Consider the following 23,608-nt stretch of genomic DNA (forward strand, 5'->3'; position numbering starts at 1 on the left):
ATCATTCTTTTGCTATACTCTTTCGGTGAATTTCCTGGTGAGGCCCATAGCTTGTTTCTGAAAAGAGTCTTCATTTGAACATATTCTCTTTGCCCGGAGAAACTGTCCCACAGGAATTCCACGAATCGTGGAAATTGGGTAAGAAGAATCTGCTGATAAAAAAGAATTAGTTGCCGTGGCTTTCCGAAAAATTTCAGTATTTTAAAAGGCCTTCGGAATCAATCCTCAATTTAATATCAAGAAAATCAATTTCTCTACCATATTGAAAAGTTAATCTGATGTTATTGTTATTCAACTGTTGAATCAGATTATTTAGACCCTCTACGGGGCCATCCCAAAAGAAAAGAACATCTATGTACCTTATCCCAGTTATGGACATGGTCCATTTCCTGGATGATGTCACCCTGAAACACCTCCCTCTCCCATGCACCAAGAAACAAATTGGCATACGAGGGGGCACAAGAGGCCCCATCGCTGTACCCTGTAATTGAAGATAATGATGACCATTGAAAATAAACACATTATGTGTCAATAAAAATTCCAGTAGAACCATGATCCGCTCAATCAAATAGTTATATATGGAGCTGGTTTTTAAAAATAATTTCACAGCTTTAACCCATCCTGGTGGTGAATAGACATACAGGGATTCCACGTCGGCTGTCACAGTAAAGGTAATTTCATTAAGAGTATAGTTGATCCAACCTTTTGTAAAGCCGACGTGGTGTCCTTGATATATGAAGGTAACTCTCCCACCGGCGGTTTAAAAAAATAATGAATAATATCCCCAATAAGTTCACAGGGTTCGTTACAAAATACTAGTGAAGTGTTGGAGAGTTTTTTTGTTTGTTTTTCATGATTCGATAATTTCCCTCAGAATTGAGTGATTCCATAATTTTTCCCTGTGCTTGGTTTAAAAAAGTAACCATTACTGACTACCACATTTTTTGTTCTTGATTTCTTTTAGTGTTTCTTAAAGCCAGAAAGTTGCCATTTGAATTGACTTTAGTTTTATGCCATGTCTGTGATCTGCTTTTTTTCAACACAATTAAACAACTGAATGAACATCCTCCAAGGCTGGTGATTCCATAATTTTTGCCAGGGGTTGTATAACCATTGATGGACTGCAGCACAGACACTGATTAAGGGCATAGTTTTAATACTTACAATTGCTCCATTTGTCTTTCTACCCAGTAAATTCTTCTTTCCTCTGCTCTATGTAAAAACAGGAAGTCTCATTCCCCTCTTCAACTCCTGTGCCAGCTGCTCCCCTCCTCTCCCTAACATAGACTTTTGCAGTGACTCATAACTTGTGCAAAGAAAATTGACCTCCTTTTTCTACATAAAGCTTAGATTTTAATCATGTGATGTCATAGATCTAATGGAGAACAGAAGAATGAACTGTATAGATGAACAATTGTAAGTACAACATGCTATATAGCATGATGACTGCAATATATTAAGAGCGTAAAAACTTTGATGGGAGCTCTTCTTTAACACTAAAAATATCTGGAAGATGGTTATTCTTTCATAAGTACTGTATAGTAAGTATAAAGGAGGCATTCTGGCAAGCTTGAATTAATCTGATTTGATTTTAATCATACAACTCTGGAAAAAATTAAGAGATCACATCCAAATGTTCACTTTGTCTGATTTTTCTCTTTGTAGGTATTTTTTGGAGTAAAACGTAAATTGTTCTTTTAGTCTATAAACTTCTGACAACATGTCTCTGAATTTCCAAGCAATAAATTTTGTTTGTGTGATTTTTTTATTTTTTTTTTTAGACAAAGAAAAATGGTCAAAATTAAAAAACAAACAGTGCTTTCAGACCTCAAATAATGCAAAGAAAACAAGTTCATAATCATTTAGAAACGTCAGTACTATTTTTTTTTTTAACTCAGGAAGAGTTCTGAAATCAATATTTTGTGGAATAACCTTGATTTTTAAAAACAACTTTCATGCCTCTTGGCATGCTTTCCACCAGTCTTTCACATTGCTTCTGGCACAAACATTTAAGCAGTTCTTTGTTTGATGGCTTGTGACTATCCATCATCCTCTTGTTTACATTCCAGAGATTTGCAATGGGGTTCAGGTCTGGAGAATGGGCCCCCATGACAGGGTTTTGATGAGGTGGTCTCTTAATTTTTGCCAGAGCTGTATATTCGCAGGGTATTTTTGATAGGCTTGGAGCAGCATGTGGATAAACTTTTTCCATTATAAATGAGTGATGTTGGATTATACAGTAAGTTCTGCTGGCCTTAGTTTAATGTGTACAACCAGTGCACTCTTGTATGCATGGTATAAAAATGCTGTAATCTAGTTTTTCCTTGTATTAGAAACTCTGTGCAGAACCTAAGACCTGGCAGAAATAACAATGAGTGCAGGAAGAGCATCTTTTACACCAATGAGGAATGGGAGATGCTTAACCCAACCCCTAAGGAGCTGGAGGAATCACTTCTGCATGAGGAAAGGAGAAGACCTCCTATGGAAGGCGGAAAATGGAGCACAGGTAGAGCTTTGGGTGTATAGAATGTAAAGGGTTATTTCTAACTTATAAAGTGACGCGTATCACTAGAATGTACAATCATATTTTGATTGGTGGGGGCATAAATTGTAGAAATCCTGGGAATTGTGAAAATGAGTTGTCCATAGTGCTGGATCAGTTTAAAGTGTAACTCTTAACTATGTTTATATATTTTAATTATTAAAATATATAAATATTTTCTCTAACTTGCATGTCGTTTGATGTCCACCAAATGTGCACAGAGCAATGTATGGGTGCTTAAAGTTTCCTTTGGGTCTGTCCTACCGTTCTGTGCCCAGCAGGTGGCAAGGGTATGGCTGTGCAGGAAAAATAGCCAGTTTATTCTCATGATTAGTGTTGGTCCCATAGGTTAGGCCCCCACAAAGTCTTTGTATCGCTTTATACTTTGTGAACAATCCTTTAACTTTCTTTAGGTGAATGTTTCTCTATAGGTACCTGCCTAGAACCAAAAGTGATCTGTAAAGCTGCATTTACACTGCAAGATAATCTATAATAATAAATGCGCTAAGCAGCTTCTGTCCGGTTGTAACTTGGTGACGTCACATCCAGACAAAAGCTGCCTTTGGCGGTAGCACTGTGCCTCTTCTGCCCCCCACACACTCCCCGACACCATATACCTTCCTAACACACACCTTCCTCACCATGCCAGCCGTCACCACACACCTCTTGCCATGTTAACCCTCAACACACACACACTCCTCTCACCTTTCACCATCTCCAATCACGTCCCCCCCCCCTTTCCCTCCACATAACAACCCTTTCTCTCACTCCATCTCTCATACTTACGCCGTCATCGCCGCTGCTCCACGATCGCCGTCAGCATCGGCACGATCCCCGACATCTTCTTCCGCGGCGCCATCCTGGATCCAGACTTTGTCCACACCGGCGACATGTTCTTGCGGCGAGATCGCGAGATTTTGCCTACGCCATCTTGAGGATCGCGGGATTTCGCTGATCCAAGATAGCGTCGCCGCAAGAACATGTCGCCGGCGTGGACGACGACGGGATCCAAGATGGCGTCGGGGAAACCTCGGATCTTGGATCCCGTGGGATCCGCCAGCTTGGATCCCGCGGAATTTCGTCATTTACCTCACGCCGACTTGCTGTGCGGACGTGTTGCTTTGCTCCTCTGCCTGTTCACTGCCGGTGTCTAATTACAGGGCCAATTTGCCTCTACCACTTCATAACTACTGCTGGGCAATTACAGGGCCAATTTGCCTCTACCACTTCATAACTTTAAAGGGAATCTGTCACCCCTTTTTTGAGATATCATATAATGATATCATTCAATTGTGTGTCACATAAGGATTCTCTTAGTACTTTTGCTTCCCCCTGACCCCGCACCTTTCATGCATAAATACCTTTTTTTATATCGGTTCAGATGTATGTAAACTGCCACGGTCCGGTCTGATGGGCGGGGCTTATTCAACTGCTCCCCCTCCCTGTCTTGCTCTACACAAGAAGAAATGTGTAGAGCAAGACGGGGGGGGGGGGGAGCAGGTGAATAAGCCCCTCCCAGCGGACAGGACAGCGGCAGTTTACATACATCTGAACCGATATAAAAAAGGTATTTATGCATGAAAGGTGCGAGGTCAGGGGGAAGCAAAAGTACTAAAAGAATCCTTATGTGACACACAATTGAATGATATGATATATGATATCTCAAAAAAGGGGTGACAGATTCCCTTTAACAGGGCTGGGTTTTTGCGAACAGCTAAAGAGATAGGCGGGATGGCTGTTCACCACATCTCCTTCTCAAGGTGTGCTGCTCACAGTGCCGCACAACACATGGTCAACGCTACATCACTATCCTCCCGATGCGATGGCATCGGGCCTTAATCTAGTCATAAATTAATGTTAGCAAAAAAAAAAATGCAGTATAGCGCAAAAAAAATCATCGTTCTATGTGGCGCATCAACCTGTGTAAACGGGACTGGCACTGCTGAGAACTATGGCAGCCTATGTTCACTGAGCATTTTAGTAAAGATTGCTCAGTCATCACCATTTGTTTTGATCTGCCTGTGTAAACAGGCATTTAATGAACCGCCAATCAGTAAACATTTACCAATCGGCGATCGTATTTATGCCTCCGTTCGGTCCTTGTAAATGGACCTTAAGTTGTGGTGTACATCTAATGTTCCGTAGTGTAAGGTCCTGGCCACGGACTAAAGACTATAGGACCAATGGACGCAGAGTACACGGCTGTAAGGGAATGCGGCCTTTTTCCAACATGGAGCACTGGATACGTCGATTTTATTGGTGTGTTTTATTAGAGATTTGCTTGCTTGTCCATTTAAGGTGCACAATAAAATGTTAATGAATCGGGCAGATCTCACCAGCGACATCGCAGGGGTCGGGGGTCGCTACTTACCTGTCAGACGAGGCGATCCTGACGTCCTCCTGCCCGCATCCACGCGTCGCTCGTCTCTCCACAGGAAGCTGACGATGAGAAACAGTCCTGGACGTTCTCGCGCGATCAGCGATAACCATCGGGGGAGCGGGTCGTAGGTAAGTATCAGACACAGCGATATCGCTAGCAATATCGCTATAACGTCACAAGTTATAGCGATATTGCTAGCGATATCGCTTAGTGTGACATGCCCTTTAAGTGTCGAAGGGGCCTCAATTAAGCCATTGTTCTCTCAGCCACTACTTCCATTACGTGAATGTGGATAGTAAACACAGTGGAGCCGTCACCATGGGGAGGGTCTCACATGCAGTCCCAGGTGAGCGGCTTGGCATCGGGAAAATACCTCCTCGAATGCACAGTTAGCTTTGGGGGGTTGTTTCTGTGGAGCTGGGCTCGTTCCCAAGGTGAGGTACTTAGGACTCCGACAAGGGAATTTGAGGGTTTTTACCAGTTGAAGATGACTGCACGCGATTTGGAGGACCAAAGGCTGTGACTGCAGACTATGCTGGCGAGAGATACAAAAGCTGTGGGCCAACCAAAAGTTAGGAAACAGTGGTTATCACCTGATATGGGGGTATTGGAACTATCAGTCCTGGGTTGGGATCTTGTAAACTGGGGGCATTTCATTGTAGCCATCTAACCGGAGTTGCTGTAAGACCGTGGACGGAAAAGATAATTCTAGTGGCATCGTTAACCTGCCTAGGTGATAAATAAAACCCACAATCTCAGATCTTCACACATAGTATTATTGTTCCCATCACTATTATATAGAGCACATAATCTTATCTACGTCATTGGAAGAGCGGTTTTTGCAGCATATAAATTGTTCTAGTGCAAATGCCATACACAAGGATTAAGAGGGTCGTAGTCCATAAGTGCCGATGTTGGAGAAAATAATCACATTTATTCCTAAATCTACAGAATTTCTTTGCTCCCTGAAACCCTAGGGTACCTTTTCTGTTTCTACCACGCAGTTGAGATACACCTGTAGAACAATGATGTGTGGAGTGCTGTGTTCCTTAACCCCTTCACTACATGCACCGTATATGTACTGCGCATGTCTTGACTCTCCCTTTTGATGTGGGCTCCGACGCTGACGCTGAGCCCACATCTTTCCCGACACATGTCAGTTGTTTTGAACAGCTGACATGTGCCCTTAACAGCCGCGTGTGGATCGCATTGATATCCTGTTAAATGGCGCTGTCAATCTCTGCAGGGCTGTGGAAGTCGGTAAGCCAAACCTCCAAACTCCTCAATTTCCATGACACCGACTCCTACTCCACCAAAATGGACTCTGACTCCACAGCCCTGCCAGCTAAACCTCCAACTCCGACTCCTCAATTTACACGACACAGACTCCAACTCCACCAAAATACCACGACTCTGACTCCACAGCCCTGAATCTCTGACAGCGGCATGTAATGTGATCACGCCAGAAACGTGTCACATGACCGCTGGTCGCCGATGGGTTTGCATGACAACTCGGGGTCTGCAGCAGACCCCTGTGGTTATCATTGCCGGATTGCTATGAGTGCCGTCCAGCGGTCGACACTCATAGCAAGTGATCATTTCTGCTACACACAGGCGATCTGATCATTGCCTGTGTGTAGCAGAGGCGATCAGAAGATCGCAGCTTCTAGTTTCTCATGGAGACTATTGAAGCTAGTGAAAAGTGAAACAAAAAAATGTTTCTAAAAATATAAAAAAAAAATAATAAAAATATAAAAGTTCAAATCACCTCCCCCATTTGCCCCATTCAAAATAAAACAAAAAAAATACATATTTGGTATTGCCGCTTTCAGAATCGCCCGATCTATCAATATATGTAAAAATAATTAATCTGATCGATAAACGGCGTAGCGAAAAAAAGTCAAAACTCCAGAATTACGCTTTTTGGTCGCCACAGCATGGCATGTAATAAATGGCGATCAAAAGGCTGTAACTACACCAAAATAGTATTAATAAAAATGTCAGCTCGGCGCACAAAAAATAAGCCTTCACCCAACCCGAGATCATGAAAGATGGAGACGTTACGGTTCTCAGAAAATGATGCAATTTTTTTTTTTTTTTTACAAACTTACAAATTCTTAATGACCTGGAGAATTATAATGGCAGGTCAGTTTTAGCATTTGATGAATATTGTAAAAAAAAAAAAAAAAACTCCCAGAAACTGTTGTCGAATTGCACTTTTTTTTTTTTTTTTTTGCAATTTCACCACACTTGGGATTTTTGTACCTTTTCCAGTACACGATATGGTAAACTGAATGGTGTCATTCAAAAGTACAACTTCCTCAAAAAGCAAGCCTTCACGTGGCCATATTGATGGAAAAATGAAAAAGATATGGCGCTGTGAAGAAGGGGGCGAAAAAGGGCTGAGTCTTGAAGGGGTTAACATGACATACAACTGTTCTCTACTAACTTTTCTTTTTCCAACTTTTCAAAACCGGAAGACATCCCATACACTCTAATTCTGATGGCAAAGTGCACAACTTAATACTATTTATATTGAAATAGTATGTTTTGTCCCTGTCTGATGCAGACTCAGGATTGAGCCTACATCTTTTCTGGCAGATAATCACTGTGATACAGAGCAGCAAATGGAATTGCACTCCGCCTACTGCTGTTAACCACTCAAATGCCGCTATTGCTCTTTGACAGCGACATATAAATTGCGTGAATAAGCTTGGGCTTTTCACAAGGCCATTCACTCCCTGTTACCCCACCCCGCAATGCAATTGTGGGGTTCCATTGAGTTGCTAAGGCAGTTGGAGGCCTGCGGCTGGTCCTCAAAAGGAGATCATAATTTTTACTATATACTGCCATAGTTTGATGTAATTGTATTGACTTGGAGAATCATGTGGATGTCATTTTTAACATACAATGAATGCCATAGAAACAAGCCCTCATATGGCTATGTTGACAGAATAATAAAAAAAACAACTTTTAGCTCTTTGGAAGAAGCGGAGCAAAAAAACGAAAGCACAAAAAAATGAATAAAAGTATGTTGTTAATTTCCATTAATCTTGTGTACCGGCTGTGTTTTGTTTTATTTGCTTCTACAATTTTTATTTATGGTATTTTTTGGACCCTTTTTCCCACAGGTAAACGTCCATTACTAGTTGCGCTAAAGAACCGATACAGCTCAGACAACACTTCTGTGGAATCTTTACCGTCAAGTGATCCTAAGATTGATTGTGACCTTCAAATGAGGCTGCAGAACCAGGAAGGTGACCTGGAAAGACTGAAACAAGAACTGACCAGCCAGAAGGTCAGTATTGTGTGTGCACGGCTGCCCAAAGACAAGGCGTATATCATATCAAGACAAGCAAGGAAGCCATGATGCCAAAATAGTAGTGATAAAATAAATACAAGCTTAATTAGGCTTAAAAACTAACGGTTGTGTTAATTCTTATAAATTAAAATAAAAAAAACTTTGTAATATGTCTTACTAGAGCAATCTGTTTCTTCTCTTCTACTGATCCTTCACTCTCCATTAATGGGTAAAATCTGTATTAAGTGAGAAAAGATTTTCCCATTACTGAAATAGGAGATGGCAGTTGGTGTTTATAAGATTCTATGGGGAGTAGGAAAAAGCTAGAGTAAGACACAGACTTTCTGGAATGACGGTTACACCTCTCCATAGAACTTTATGATCACCAACTGGCACTTTAGGAATGGGAAAGTCTGTATTTACTAGATTTTGCCCTCAAATTAAGCATTTTGAGACTGACTGATCAGCTCAGGTGTAGAAATAAGCAGATTTATCTAATAAGATATATCACAAAGTTTCTTATATTCATGTGTACTATTGATTTATGAAAGAAACAATTAAACAACGGTTATGCATTGGGCTCGGGGCTGACTTAAAGGGGTTTTCCCAAGAACAAAAGTTCATTTTAATCAATAGCTCTTGAAATAATAATAATTTTCACAATTGGATATGTATAAAATGTTCCGGTGCTGAGATAATTTTATACATGTGCCCCTGCTGTGTACTGTGTAATGGCTGTGTCTCACCATGCAGAATCATACCTCATCTGCTGAGATGGAGGGAGGAAACTGTACAGACATTACAGCATAGGTTCGCAATGATTCTTTCTCTATCGCTTCATTGGGGGACACAGGAACCATGGGTGTGTGCTGCTGACACTAGAAGGTTGACACTGTGCCGTGAAAAAATGTTAACTCCGCCTCCGCAGTATACACCCTTCCGACCGGCTGTAGGACAATCAGTTTTGCTTAGTGTCAGCAGGAGTTGGACAGGGGTCTCTCACAGACCCAGGCCTACCTCAATGTGCGTCGTTCCTTTTTAGGTAACCTTTGGAGGGATACAGAGTGAAGCTGTCACTACTATAGTCCCACATAGTAGCTTTTAGTACGGTGTGTACGGCCACCCCGTATCCTCATAGCTCCCGTAGGCAGGGCCTTAAGCACAGCACAGAAGCGTGTTGAGGCGGTTGGACCCGGCCCTGACCTTCATCTCCAACCACTCGCCCACCAGAGCCTGATGGTAAAGGGAGACATCCTGCAGAAAGGATTTGGGACCGCAATCCTTTCTCTCAGGTAATGCGGCTCCCCTTCACAAGGGGAGCTGCGGGAATTGTTTTGTTTGTTAACCTTCAGTTCGGACAGAAAGAAGAGAGAAAAAGGAAGATGGGTGTTTTTTTTCTTTTGTTTTTACCTCTGCAGAGAGCAGGTCCTTCCTTTCCCTAGTGCCCTGTGTGGGGCTGGATGGATTAAAACCCCCAGCTCCACGTGGAGTCCAGAGGTGCGCCCCGTCCAGTGATACCGTGTCCCAGTAGTCCCTCCTGGTTTCTTCAGTCAGTGGTGTTCGGTTCCCTGGCAGTGGCGGGGGCACGAAAAATCTAGGCCCTGACTTCACGCCGGGCCTAGCGCGCCCTCTCCCTGCAGCAGGCATCACTAGGGCAAAGCGCTTCCTGGAGAGGCCTCGCCCCCCTACCGTCTTCCGGGACTGGCACCATCTTGTGACTCAAAGGGTCCCTTAACCTAAACTGTGTTCCAAATTATTATGAAAAAAGAGTTTAGGAGTGATAAGGTTAGAATTTTTTTATTTGTCATTTAACCCTTTCGCACCAGAGCCTGTTTTTGCCTTTGTGACCGGGCCAATTTTATCAATTCTGACCAGTGTCACTTTATGAGGTCGTAACTCTAAAACGCTTCAACGGATCCTGCTGATTCTGACATTGTTTTCTCGCGACATATTGTACTTCATGATAGTGGTAACATTTCTTTCATATAACTTGCGTTTATTTGTGAAAAAAACGGACATTTGGCGAAAATGTAGAAAATTTTGCAATTTTCCAAATTTGAATTTTTATGCCCTTAAATCAGCGAGATGTGGCACACAAAAAACTTAATAAGTAACATTTCCCACATGTTTACTTTACATCAGCACAATTTTGGAACCAAAATTTTTTTTTTGTTAGGAAGTTATAAGGGTTAAAAGTTGACCAGCGATTTCTCATTTTTACAACAAAATTTACAAAACCATTTTTTAGGGACCACCTCACATTTGAAGTGAGTTTGGGGGGCCTATATGACAGAAAATACCCAAAAGTGACATTATTCTAAAAACTGCACCCCTCAAGGTACTCAAAACCACATTCAAGAAGTTTATTAACCCTTCAGGTGCTTCACATGAATGAATGGAATGTGTAGGGGAAAAAAGAAACATTTCCTTTTTTCACAAAAATTTTCCTTTAGACCTTTTTTTTTTTACTTTCACAAGGGTAACAGGAGAAAGTGGACTATACATTTTGCTTTGCAATTTCTCCTGAGCATGCCGATACCTCATATGTGGGAGAATACTACTGTTTGGGCGCACGGCAGGGCTTGAAAGGGAAGGACCGCCATTTGACTTTTGGAATGCAAAATTGGCTGGAATCGATAGTGGACGCCATGTTGCGTTTGGAGAGCCCCTGACATGCCTAAACAGTGGAAACCCCCAACAAGTGACCCCATTTTGGAAACTAGAACCCTTAGGGAACTTATCTAGATGTGTATTGAGCACCTTGAACCCACAGGTGCATCACAGAAGTTTGTAACATAGAGCCGTGGAAGTAAAAAAAGCAACATTTTTCACAAATCGTTTTAGCTTCATATTTTGCATTTTCATAAGGGTAACAGGAGAAATTGCTCCATACAATTTGCTGAGCAATTTCACCTGAGCACGCCGATACCCTATATGTCGGACAATACTACTGTTTGGGCGCACGGCAGGGCTTGAAAGGGAAGGAGCACCATTTGACTTTTGGAATGCAAAATTGGCTGGAATCGACAGCGGAAGTCATGTTGCGTTTTGGAGAGCCCCTGATCTGCCTAATCAGAGATTTACACACAAACCCTGGTGTAAGCGCTCAGCGCAGAGTGCAGGATAAATGTGCGCCAAGCCTTACTGCGATCTTTGGGAGGCAGAATGAAAAAACCAATAGCCTTTGTAGAAGTACTTTTTTTATTTATTTTTTATGCCGTTCCTTGTGCGGTATTAGTGATTAGGTGACTTTATTCTTCGAGTCGGTGCGATTACAGCGATACTAGATTTATACCGGGTTTTTATGTTTGGCAGCTGTCACACACTAAAAAAATGCTTTTTATTGCAAAAACTAGTTTTTGCCTCACCACATTTTGAGAGCTATAATTTTTCCATATTTTGGCCCACAGAGTCATGTGATGGCTTGTTTTTGCGGAATGATCTGACGTTTTTATTGGTACCATTTTCGGGCACATGAAAATTTTTGATCGTTTTCTATTCTGATTTTTGGGAGACAGAATGATCAAACGCCAGGAATTCTGGAAATTTTTTTAAATTTTTTAATGACATTCTGTGGGTAGTAAAATTAATAAGGCAGCTTTATTCTTCAGGTCAGTACAATTTCAGTGATACCACATTTATATTTTTTTTTTTTTACGTTTTGCTGTTTTTGCACAATAAAAACTATTTTATAGAAAAAATAATTGTTTTTGCATCGCTTTATTCTGAAAGCTATAACTTTTTTATCTTTCCGCTGCTGGAGCTGGATGGCGGCTTGTTTTTTGCGGGACAAGATGACGTTTTCATTGCTACCATTTTTATTTTGATATGACTTTTTGATCGCGTCGTATTCTACTTTTTGTGTGGTGACATGATGAAAAAGCAAAGGTTTTTCCGCTTTTTTTTTTTTTATGAAGTGCACTGAAGGAGTGAACAAGTGTGACCATTTTATAGGTTGGCTCCTTCCAGACACGGCGATACCAAATATGTGTACTTTTTTTTTTGTTTTGAAAAATATATATATATGTATTTATTGGTTTAATATTTTTTTTTTTTTATTATTTATTTTGTGATTTTTTTTTTTTGTTTTTTTTTTGTTTTTTTTTTGTTTTTTTTTTTTTTACTATTTTACTTAGTCCCTGTATGAGACTTCAATTTTCATTCGTCAGATCACTGGTCTCTTACAATGCAATACACATAAGGTAAAAATAGCAGGGGTCTCCTCCTGCTAACTTCTAAATGCCTAAATGCCGCGATCGCAGCATCTAGAAGATAGCAAAGGGTTAACACCATTAGGACCTGATCTAATCAGGTCCCGATGATGTCACCTGTCAGAGCAATGGCTCTGCACAGGAATCGCAGCGCTTGCAGCCTCCTGGGTGTCCTGAGAGCTGCGAGACCACCCACCGTAGACAAACGTCGGCGTTGCACAAAGCCCAGCTAGCGCCGACGTTTAACTACTGTGGGCGGTCGGGAAGCTGTTAAACTCATTGATGGTGATGTGTGTCAGGGCTCTTTATATCACTGAAAGCAATTGCAGATACCTGTGCAAATTAGTTTGGCAGGTGTGTCCAAATAAAGGCAAGACTACTTAAGAAGGCTGTTCCACATTATTAAGCAGCCTACATTTTTTGCCAAAATGGGAAAGAAAAAGGATGTGTCGGCTGCTGAGAAGCAACAAATTGTGGAGTATTTAGGTCAAGGCATGACTACAATCAACATTGCCAAGACACTTCATCGTGATCATCGCACAATCAAGAAGTATGTAGCCGATTCCCAGCACACACGTGTGCGTGCTGATAAGGAAAAATTGAGGACTTTCCAACAGGCAATTGCATCAGGTTAAAAGAGCAGCTGCAAAAATGCCTTGTCATAGCAGCAGACAAGTTTTTGAAGCTGCTGGTGCCTCCAACGTCCCCCGAACAACAAGATGCAGGGTCCTGCAGAGGTTTGCAGCTGTGCGTAAGCCATCCTGTCGACCACCTCTATCCACTGCACACAAGCAGAAACGGCTCCAGTGGGCCAAACGATACATGAAGACTGACTTCCAAACTGTTTTGTTCACCGATGAGTGCCGTGCAACGCTCGATGGTCCAGATGGATGGAGTGGAGGATAGCTGGTTGATGGACAACCCATGAAAACACGGCTAAGGCGCCAACAAGGAGGAGGTGGAGTAATGTTTTGGGCTGGAATCATGGGGAGAGAGATTGTTGGCCCCTTTAGGATCCCTGAAGGGGTAAAGATGAACTCCATAATCTATGTGGAGTTTCTAAAACAGCACTTCCTGCCATGGTTCAAGAGGAAGAACCGTGCTTTCCGCAGCAAGATCATTTTCATGCATGATAATGCACCGTCTCATGCTGCAAATAACACATCTGCATCTCTGGCTGCTATGGGCATAAAAGAGGACAAACTTATGGTGTGGCCACCATCTTCCCCTGACCTCAACCCCATTGAGAACCTCTGGAGCATCATCAAAAGGAGTTGGTGGGAGGCAGTTCACATCTAAGCAACAGCTCTGGGAGGGTATTCTGTCCACATGCAAAACAGTTGAAGCACAAACCATCCAAAAACTGACAAATTCAATGGACGAGAGAGTTCAGAAGCTTCTTTCGAACAAGGGGTCCTATGTGCAAATGTAACATCACCTAGAATAAAGTTTTGACTTGAAAACTGATTTCATTTTGTAATAAGCTGATAATGCTTATAATTTCACAATTGACCATTTTTTTGTTCAAAATAAAAATAAAAAGGTTGAAAACTCTGCTGTGCAAAATAATTTGGAACATGCATTTTGAGTGTTTCTTATTTTTAAAAATATACTGTTTTCATAGGCAGTTTGTTCAAAAACATTGCAATTATACTAGAATATTAGATGACTGGAAAATAACAATGACTGCAATTCATATAGGTAATTTAGAGAAAATATGAGGAAATATTTTTTGCATAATAATTTGGAACACAGTGTAGTTCCGCCCACCGGCTTCCGGCAAGCACATAAAAGCTCTGAACACCAGCAACAGATATCCACGCCATGCTCTCCTCAGGGCGGCGGGGGTCTTTTTCCGGGAGCAGACTCCAGCGGCCTTTCCTGACAACGGGGACACAGGATACCGGTACAGTGAGTGCTGCGCTGTCACTCCTCTTCCACCGCTCTTACTCCCCTGACCATCGTCAGTGGAGCAGTCAGGATGCCACCGTAATAAAATACTTTGTATGTACCTCATGTAATGTCAGGCTTCCTTCAGATCAGACCTACCCTCTGTGTCTAGACTGCAGTAAACCCGCTGTATCTCCTATGCAGGAAAGCGGGAACAGCCCCCCTTCCTTTCCTGTCAGACCCCCTGGATCATCTCAAGAGGATGATCACGCTGCTTTGCCTGCCGCCCAGTGGTCATTTTCTGCATCCGGGGACAATGAGGTTCCTTGCCCAGGGTGGGCCTCCTCATTGTCTAAATCCGTGGCCGACCTTACCAAGGTGTCATATACATTGATAACAGTACGCGACAAATTGACACTTCAGTCTCCAACAACTTCCGGCACGTGGGAGAAGTCTTTTTTTGGGGCCTCCAGAGGCCGTAAGAGGCTCAGACAGGATCATAAGCCCAGGTCTCCCTCTTGCACCATCTCACCACCAGAGTTTGTCTGGCGGTCTGCCTCTTCCCAATCCTCCTCCCCGGAACCAGGCGAGGCGTTATCAGAGACACCCTCAGAGGAGGGTTCAGAGTATGGGTCGGAGCATTCCCAGGACATCAAGGATATGGTCAAGAGCCTCATTGCCAAAGTCAATGAGACCTTTAACATTCAGGACTCCGCATGGAAACCCGTTGAGCAGGGGGTTTTCGTTTAAGCGGCATAAGTCCCCCTCAAAAGTCTTCACTTCCCACAGTGAGTTTGAGGAAATACTGGCCAGGGAGAGGCAGAATCCGACCAGGCGCTTTCAGAGAGGAAGCCGCTTCGGGACCCTGTACCCCTTCCCTCCGGAGCTCACCACTAACTGGACGGCCTCACTTTCAGTGGATTCGCCAGTGTCAAGACTAGCTACCAATACAGTCCTTCCGCTCGCCGGTGGGGCAGCGCTTAGGGATCCTAACGACAGGATGGCAAAATCCGCCTTTGAGGCATCAGCCACCATATTATGTCCTGCCTTTGCTTCAGCCTGGGTGTCTAAATCAGTTACAAGATGGGTGAAGCAGCTTAGACGCCGCATCCTGTGTGGCTCAAGCATCCAGTAACGTGGAAGCTATCCGGCGAACGGTCTGGCTAAAAGCCAGGCAAGCCGATCTATCTTAAAAAAAAAAAAAAATCCCTTACTGGCCTCCCTTTTCAGGGGTCCCGCCTCTTTGGTCCAATGTTGGACCAAATCATTAAGGACATTATCGGGGGCACAAGTTCTTTTCTCCACCAGTCCATAGTTTGTCGATACCCCATGAAAAGAAAGGCCCAAATTTTTTGTTTCTTTCGACACACTCCGACGACAGACACTTATGTCCAAGGTTCACAGAGGACGCAGGCGCCTAAGGACAAAAAGAGGGTTTCCTTTCGGGTCACCCCCGTCTTGGCATTCCTGTAGCTCCCACAGCAAATCTGCCAAGTCGGGGCCAGGCAGATCTTTTTCAGCATGATGCCCACAGGGATCTCCGTTCGTTCTTTTCCCAAGCTAGGGTGCCATCTTCTCTTCAGAGACATTTGGCTGGGGTTGGTAGAAGACGCTTGGATAAAAGAGGTGGTATCCACAGGTTACAAAATAGACTTCAACTCGCTCCCGCGAGACTGTTTTTTCTTATCCCAGCCTCCAAGAGACTCTTCTCTCGCCCTAGGTTTTTTTGCAGCCGTCATTTCTCTCCTCAACTCAGAAGTCATCGTTCCCGTTCCTAAGCAAGAACGTTTCACAGGTTTCTTCTCAAACCTGTTCGTGATACCAAAAAAGGATGGCTCAGTTCGACCGATTTTAGACCTCAAGATGCTGACCAAGTGGGTTTGCCTACGGCGTTTCAGGATGGAGTCGATTCGGTTGGTGATTGCGTCTATGGAGGAACAGGAATTCCTGTGCTCCATAGACATTCGGGACGCCTACCTGCACGTTCCTATTTTTTCGGGGTACTAGAAATTCCTGCGCTTTGCCATCCGGCAGGATCATTTTCAGTTTGTGGCCCTACCTTTTGGGCTGGCAACAGCCCCCAGGGTGTTTACAAAGGTTATGGCAGTGCTGGTAGCCATTTTAAGAGTCTGGGGCATAGTGATTGTCTCGTATGTCGACGATATCCTCGTCAAGGCACCATCCTACACTCAGGCTCAGGAGAACATATCGGTGGTCATCGATAATCTATCCCGGTTTGGGTGGCTTATCAACAGGGAGAAATCCTGCCTTACGCTAACCCAGCACCTAGGATTCTTAGGCATGATTTTCAACACCAGTTGGTCAAGGGCCTTTCTCCCCAAGGGGAAAAGGACAACCCTCCAGCAGGGAATTCTCTCTATTAGATTCTCGTCTCCTATCGTTCCACACTGCCATGAAGGTCTTGGGGAGAATGGTAGCAGCCTCAGAGGCAATTCCTTCTGCCCTGTTTCGCTCCAGGATACTTCAGGGAGAAATCCTCCGTAAGTGGAACAGATCCATTCCTTCTCTGGATTCCCCCTTTTTCCCCACTACCCAGACCAAACATTCCCTCAAGTGGTGGCTAACCTCCCCTCTGATCCGTCTGAGTCGGTCTTTTCCTCCCGTCCATTGGCAGGTGATAACCACGGATGACAGCCTACTAGGCTGGGGTGCGGAATTCAAGCAGATGGCAGTTCAGTGACGTTGGTCGATTCGGGAATCCTCGCTGTCGATCAACATTCTCGAGTTGAGGGCCATCCTTCAAGCCCTACTCCATTGGTAAGGTCCCCTTCGAGGCCAGCCGGTCCGAATTCAGACAGACAATGTCACAGCAGTGGCATATATCAACCACCGGGGGGACCCGGAGCTCCCGGGCAATGGCCGAGGTATCCAAAATCTTCAGCTAGGCGGAAGTATCGATTCCGGCAGTATCGGCGGTTCACATCCCAGGCATAGACAACAGGACCGCCGACTTTCTCAGCCGGGAAGGACTTGCGGCAGGCGAATGGTCTCTTCATCAGGAGATATTTTGTCAGATCTGCCATCTATGGGGTACCCCAGATGTGGACCTTCTGGCGTCCCGGTAGAACAGGAAGGTCCAACAGTTTGTCTCCAGGTCCCGTGATCCTCTCACAGCCGGGGTCGACGCTCTGGCCTCTCCTTGGTCACAGTTCAGACTCCCTTACCTGTTCCCCCGCTCTTTCCTCTCCTTCTCAGGTTATTGAAAAAGATCAAGTCGGAAGGGATACCAGTCATACTGATTGCTCCGTATTGGCTCAGGAGGGCTTGGTTTGCGGAAGTAATCAACCTTCTCGCAGATGCGCCCTGGAAACTCCCCGACAGACCAGATCTCTTAGCCCAGGGTCCGTTCTTCCACCCGAATTCTCTGTTACTCAATTTGACGGCCTGGCCGTTGAAGCTATGATACTAAGAGCGGCTGGATTTTCGGACCAGATGATCAACACAATGATCCAGGCTAGGAATCCATCCTCTTCCAAAGTCTATCATCAAACTTGGAAGGCTTACTTCAACTGGTGTGAGTCAAACCACGTCACACCTATGGCATGCTCTTTACGAGCCATCCTAGCTTTTCTCCTGGCAGGGCTAGATGCGGGTCTTGCCCTTAGTTCCTTAAAAGGCCAGATATCTGCACTCTATATTCTTTTTCAGAAGAATTTAGCTTCCCGTCCGCTGGTTAAAACCTTTCTTCAGGGGGTAGCACATACAGCGCATCCATACAGGTCCCCAGTGGCCCCATGGGATATCAGTCTGGTATTGGAAGCTTTAAGAGATTCTCCCTTTGAACCCCTCCGGGAGGTTTCCATGTCCTTCTTGTCCTGGAAGGTGGTATTTCTTGTAGCTATCACCTCTATCAGATGTGTCATGAACAGAGAGAAAGCGACTTGCCCATACAAAGGAAACACCACATGAATAATGTATATAATAAACAAAATTTATTAAACAGAAAAAACACACACACACAGTGCAACACTAGACCCATAAAAACATGCAAAAGCATAAACTGGTCATGTCATATGGTTATGATGTAATGACCCTCCACAGCCAAACCCCACAGATGAAGGCAAATATGTTAAAACATGAGCCACGCACATAGAGTATATATAAAAGATTATCTATGATGTATAATGCCGTTTTATATGTGCGAATAAAGCTATTCACAGCACCAAGCCAGTATATAAGAAAAAGCCAATGCCCCCTAAGGTGGTTTTAAATCAATGCAACAACCACCATATATTACCAGAAAATAGGAGGGCTGGGAGTCAAATCAATCAAGGACCCCTGCAGGCATGATGGTACATCAAAAGTTAAGTGTATGATGCATATGTGGGATGAACTGGTGGGGGGAGCAAACCCCACGCGTATCGCCACTACCCAGGTGGCTTTCTCAAGGGAGGATTAAGCGCTGAGCGTCAGTGTGTCCTGGTATATTTATACAAAGAGCACATGTGCAATATAATTAGATTTTAAGAAAAGAATCTTACTGGAATGAGGCATGTGAGGAATCGCGCGGCCGTGGCCATCTTGTCAGCGTCTCTAGGCATACCAATAAAGTTGGGAAAGGAGTTGGACGGCTCCTGCGCTGAGTACAATGCAAAGCGCATGCGGCGAACAGCACAATAATGTCACGTCACAAAGAATAGCCCAGGAAGCCGGACGGCGCCTGCACTAGACATAGTATAGAGCTTATGCGCAGAGTGGCACAATTATATAACAAACTGCATCTTTTTCCTAATATATAGCGCATGCGCAAACAATATATCCGTATGTAGCCAAAAAGGTAGTCCCCACATGAACAGCGCATGCGCGGCTATTACATAGAGATCAGTCACAAAAAAAGCATTTAAGCCAAAATGTGACTGACAAAAAGGCGGCGTATGGGCTAAGTGCGACATAATATATTTAATAATTCAAAAAGAAAATGATGTACAAAAATAAATACAAGAAATAATAGAAACCAAACAGTGCATGCGCAAGCATCACATATAGGTCATAGGAATGGCAAAAATTAGCCTGTAAAAAACGGCACTTGCAAAACATAATATAGTTAGTCATCAATACTATAAAAAGTACCTAATCAGCAATCGTGACGTTTAAGTTCTATAAGGGACAAAATTTGTCCTATTGAAAAAAGCCTGACAGCGCTTGCACTGGGCACGACACAATATGTTCAGAAATATTGAACTTGGTATACAAATCCTGGACTCAAGAGTTGGAGAAAGAGATGTAAAAAATGTAAAGGAACTAAATAAGAGGACTTTGAAGTTCATGCCAAACAATGGTCAATAGGTAGATCGGACCTAAGGTATATATGGGGCATTGAAGCTTCCAAGAATGCACACTCCAGAAAGAACTGAGAAATAAATGTATGTATAAATGATGATCCCTAGACAACCCATTGTGGACTCAATATACAGATACAGAAAACCACATATAGATAGCTTTTAATAAAGCCTCCCGTAAGAGCACAAAAAACAATGCCTCAATAATATAAATGGAATTTAACAATTAATACGTGAAGGCATAAATTCATGAAAACAATTCATGAACGACATAATCCAATTCATAGGTAAAGAACTTCCCAAGAGCTTACTGAAAGAGGTAGGTGCATTTCGTCTACAGAGATAGATGTCATGCTAAGAGACCAAAGAATCTATTTGAAAAAGTGAGGTCAGACAAAGTAAGTGGGCATGGCCACAACTACACGAGATAGAAATGCATAAATGGAAGCCAACTGATAATAAAGAGTGCTAGTACCGAATATACTAGAATACTCCAAAAACTTGGTGCTGTGAATAGACAGATGAAGTGCCAACTTGTAGCAAGCAACAGGTATTTATTCTTAGTATATTCAAAGGACATGGTACTGTGAATAACCAGACATGGTACTAAGAAAAAATGTGAGACACCCAAATGGGTAGCGCACTAGATATGATCATATAAAGACAGTGATGACTAAGGCCTGTTTCATACTTCAGTTTTTGGCCACCAGTCAAAATCTGCCGGTTTTTGAAAAAAACGGATCCGCCATTTTTTTTGGCGGATCCGTTTTTTCCCCTATTGAGTTGCATTACCGGCGGATCTTGACGGACGGCCATCCGTTGGTTCCATTTTTTTTGCGGATCCGCCAAATTTTTTGCGTCCGCCGACATGCCTGGACGGACCCTGCAACGTTTTTTTTTGCTGCAGGATCCGCATTTTACAGTGCGCATGCCCAAAGAAAGGAAGTCAGCCGGGAATTTAACCCTGAAATCCTTTCTGGCGGACGAAAAAAATTCTCTCTCTCTCTCTCTCTCTCTCTCTCTCTCTCTCTCTCTCTCTCTCTCTCTCTCTCTCTCTCTCTCTCTCTCTCTCTCTCTCTCTTCTCCCCTCTCCCCTCTCCCCTCTCCTCTCTCTCCTCTCTCCTCTCTCTCCTCTCTCCTCTCTCCTCTCTCTCTTCTTTCCCCCCCCCCCCCGGGCAGCGCTTCCTTTAAAATTCTTCATTCGGCGGATCCGTCACGTCAAAAAAAACGGATACAGTGGCATCCGTTCACATCAGTTAATAACGGATCCGCTTTTTGGACACAAAAAACTGAAGTGTGAAACAGGCCTTACTGGTTCAAATAATATAAACTAGATATGATCAAATAAAGACTGGCTAGTTCAAATGTTACACATCAGCACAGAAATGGTACACATCGGCACACAAAATAAGAAAGCTGATCCATTATAAGGAGTCAATGCTATGTGTCCTAGGCTTGAATGAAGTCCAATTGGTCAATGGTGGCTAATTAATCCATCAAGAAGGTATATAGATCAGGAAACCAAGTCGACACACAGAGTAAGATGAAGATCCTCTGTCAAAAAGGTCGATGACGTGGATTCTAAGTTCAAATAAAGTCCACTTGATCCCCTGAAAAGAGAGAGAGAACCAAATTATTATCCATAAAAGCCTGAAAAAAGGAGTACCTCATTCAACCCTTGCGGGGCCATACGCCTTAGGTTGTAGATCCAACGTGACTCTCTACGAAGTAGTTCCTTTGTAAGACTGCCACCACGGATGTTACTCTGTATCTGGTCAACCACCAAGACCCGTATGCTTTGGTGCTTGCCACCATGATGATCCAAGAAATGGCTTGCCACTGAGGTAATAGACTTACCCTTCTCTCGGTCAATTCGAGCCTTGTTGACATTGGAGATGTGTTGTTGGACTCTACGTCTAAGTTCCTGGCTGGTTTGGTCAACATAGCTCTTCGGACATGGGCAAACCAGTAGGTAGATCACATTCTTGGATTTACAATTAGAGAAATGTTTCAATCTGATTGTACCTGGAAAGATTGGAAGAGTAATGGTGTCAGAGGCAATTATGAAGGGACAGATGGAACATCCACCACAAGGGAAGGAACCTGATAAGCGATAACCAGTACCAATCCGAGACACAGGTCTTTTTGAAGTTGCTGGTGGTAAGATGGTCCTTCAAATTTCTAGCTTTTTTGGCTACCATCTTTGGCCTATCCGAAAGAAAGGGTCTCAATTTGGGTTCATTCAAAAGAATGCCCCAATGTTTATCCAATACTTTTTAAATGTCCCGCCACTGGTTGTTATAGGGTGTAATCAAATTAATGGAACGTGGTGTATTGCGATTCTTAGGCTGCAATAACATTGACCTGTCGACAGATAAGGATTTCTGATAGGCGTCAGAAATGACCCTACGTGGATAGCCTCTTTCTACAAAATGTTGCGTTAGATCTTTCGCCCCCTCACGAAAATCAAAATCAGTACTACAATTACGTCTTACCCGAAAAAATTGTCCTTTGGGTATGTTATTCCGTAAGTGCTGAGGGTGGATGTGACTCAGAGCTGGTGGCCCTCTCGTGTGCCCCCCCTTTTTTTGATTCTTCACCAAGATAAGGTGGTTCTGCCACCTCCCCCTTCTTTTCTCTCCAAGGTGGTGTCCGCTTTTTATCTAAATGAGGCTATAATCCTTCCTTCGTTCTGTCCCGCTCCAATTCATCCTCTGGAGCGCTCTCTAAATAAGCCAGACTTGGTCAGGGCTATAAGGGTCTACCTGCCTAGGACTGCCCCCTTCAGGAAGACATACTCGCTTTTTGGCATTCCAGGTGGCACGAGAAGAGGCCTACCAGACTCCAAGGCTACAATCTCCCGCAGGATCAGGATGGCAATTCTGGAGGCCTACCGGGTTAAGAACAGCGTGCCTCCTCCTGGCGTTAAGGCTCACTCTATCCGGGCAGTGGGTGCCTCCTGGCACATCAGCCATGCAACTGTGCAAGGTGGCTACCTGGTCCTCTGTTGATACCTTTTCAAGGTTCTACAAGGTCCATACCTATGCTTCTGAGGACACCAGCTTAGGTAGAAGAATCTTGCAGGCTGCAGTGGGGAGCTCTCCGACCTGAATGAAGTGCCTGTTTTTTCCCTCCCCAGGGACTGCTTTAGGACGTCCCATCGTTCCTGTGTCCCCCAATAAAGTGATAGAGAAAACATGATTTTTAGTTGCTTACCGTAAAATCTGTTTCTCGGAGCCTTCATTGGGGGACACAGCACCCTCTCATGTTTAGCTTAATTGTTATGGCTATGTTTTTGATGAATGTTCCTACTGCTTTCTCACTAACTGATTGTCCTACAGCCGGTCGGAGGGGTGTATACTGCGGAGGCAGAGTTAACATTTTTTTCACAGCATAGTGTCAACCTCCTAGTGACAGCAGCACACACCCATGGTTCCTGTGTCCCCCAATGAAGGCTCCGAGAAACAGATTTTACGGTAAGCAACCAAAAATCCTGTTTTCTTTGGATTAAAACATTGCTTTAAAACAGGAAGGGAAATACTTTCCGTGACTGAAAACATCAGCTGTGTTCCCGTGCTGTAATGTCTGTATACTCTTGCTTCCTCCCCTGCCCAGGAGATGTGGTATGATCAGACCATGTGCCTGCATGGTGAGACACGGCCATTACACAGTGTACAGCAGGGGCACGTGTATAAGATTATCTCAGCACAGGAACATTTTATTTAAGCACATCCAGTTGTGGAAGTTATTATTAAAGATTTATTGATTAAAATGAACTTTTGCTCATGGGAAAATCCCTTTAAGTCCTGGAGTCATGGGTTTTAATTTGCTGCAACTTCTACATGATGTTTTCCTATTTGTGTGAATTTCCTTTTCAAATCTGAAAATTTTACTTCCTTGAAACATGTTTTCATGAACAAGGAAACTTGATTGTCCGCCCCATAGGGCAGAAATTACTACATGAATATTGCCTTCATAATGCTG

General features: G+C 43.6%; 1 protein-coding gene across 1 annotated transcript in view; it reads left to right on the forward strand.

The window, feature by feature from the left end:
* TBC1D2B (TBC1 domain family member 2B) overlaps positions 1–23,608 on the forward strand; it is a 111,707-nt gene that overhangs the window by 45,457 nt on the left and 42,642 nt on the right. The window contains exons 4-5 of the mRNA XM_073579377.1: positions 2,334–2,506; positions 8,054–8,220. Of these exons, the coding sequence (XP_073435478.1) occupies positions 2,334–2,506; positions 8,054–8,220 (340 nt within the window). The remainder of the gene's footprint in view (positions 1–2,333; positions 2,507–8,053; positions 8,221–23,608) is intronic.

Source organism: Dendrobates tinctorius, unplaced genomic scaffold (genome assembly GCF_039654945.1).
Source record: "Dendrobates tinctorius isolate UK_male_01 unplaced genomic scaffold, ASM3965494v1 ptg000062l, whole genome shotgun sequence".
Taxonomy (NCBI): domain Eukaryota; kingdom Metazoa; phylum Chordata; class Amphibia; order Anura; family Dendrobatidae; genus Dendrobates; species Dendrobates tinctorius.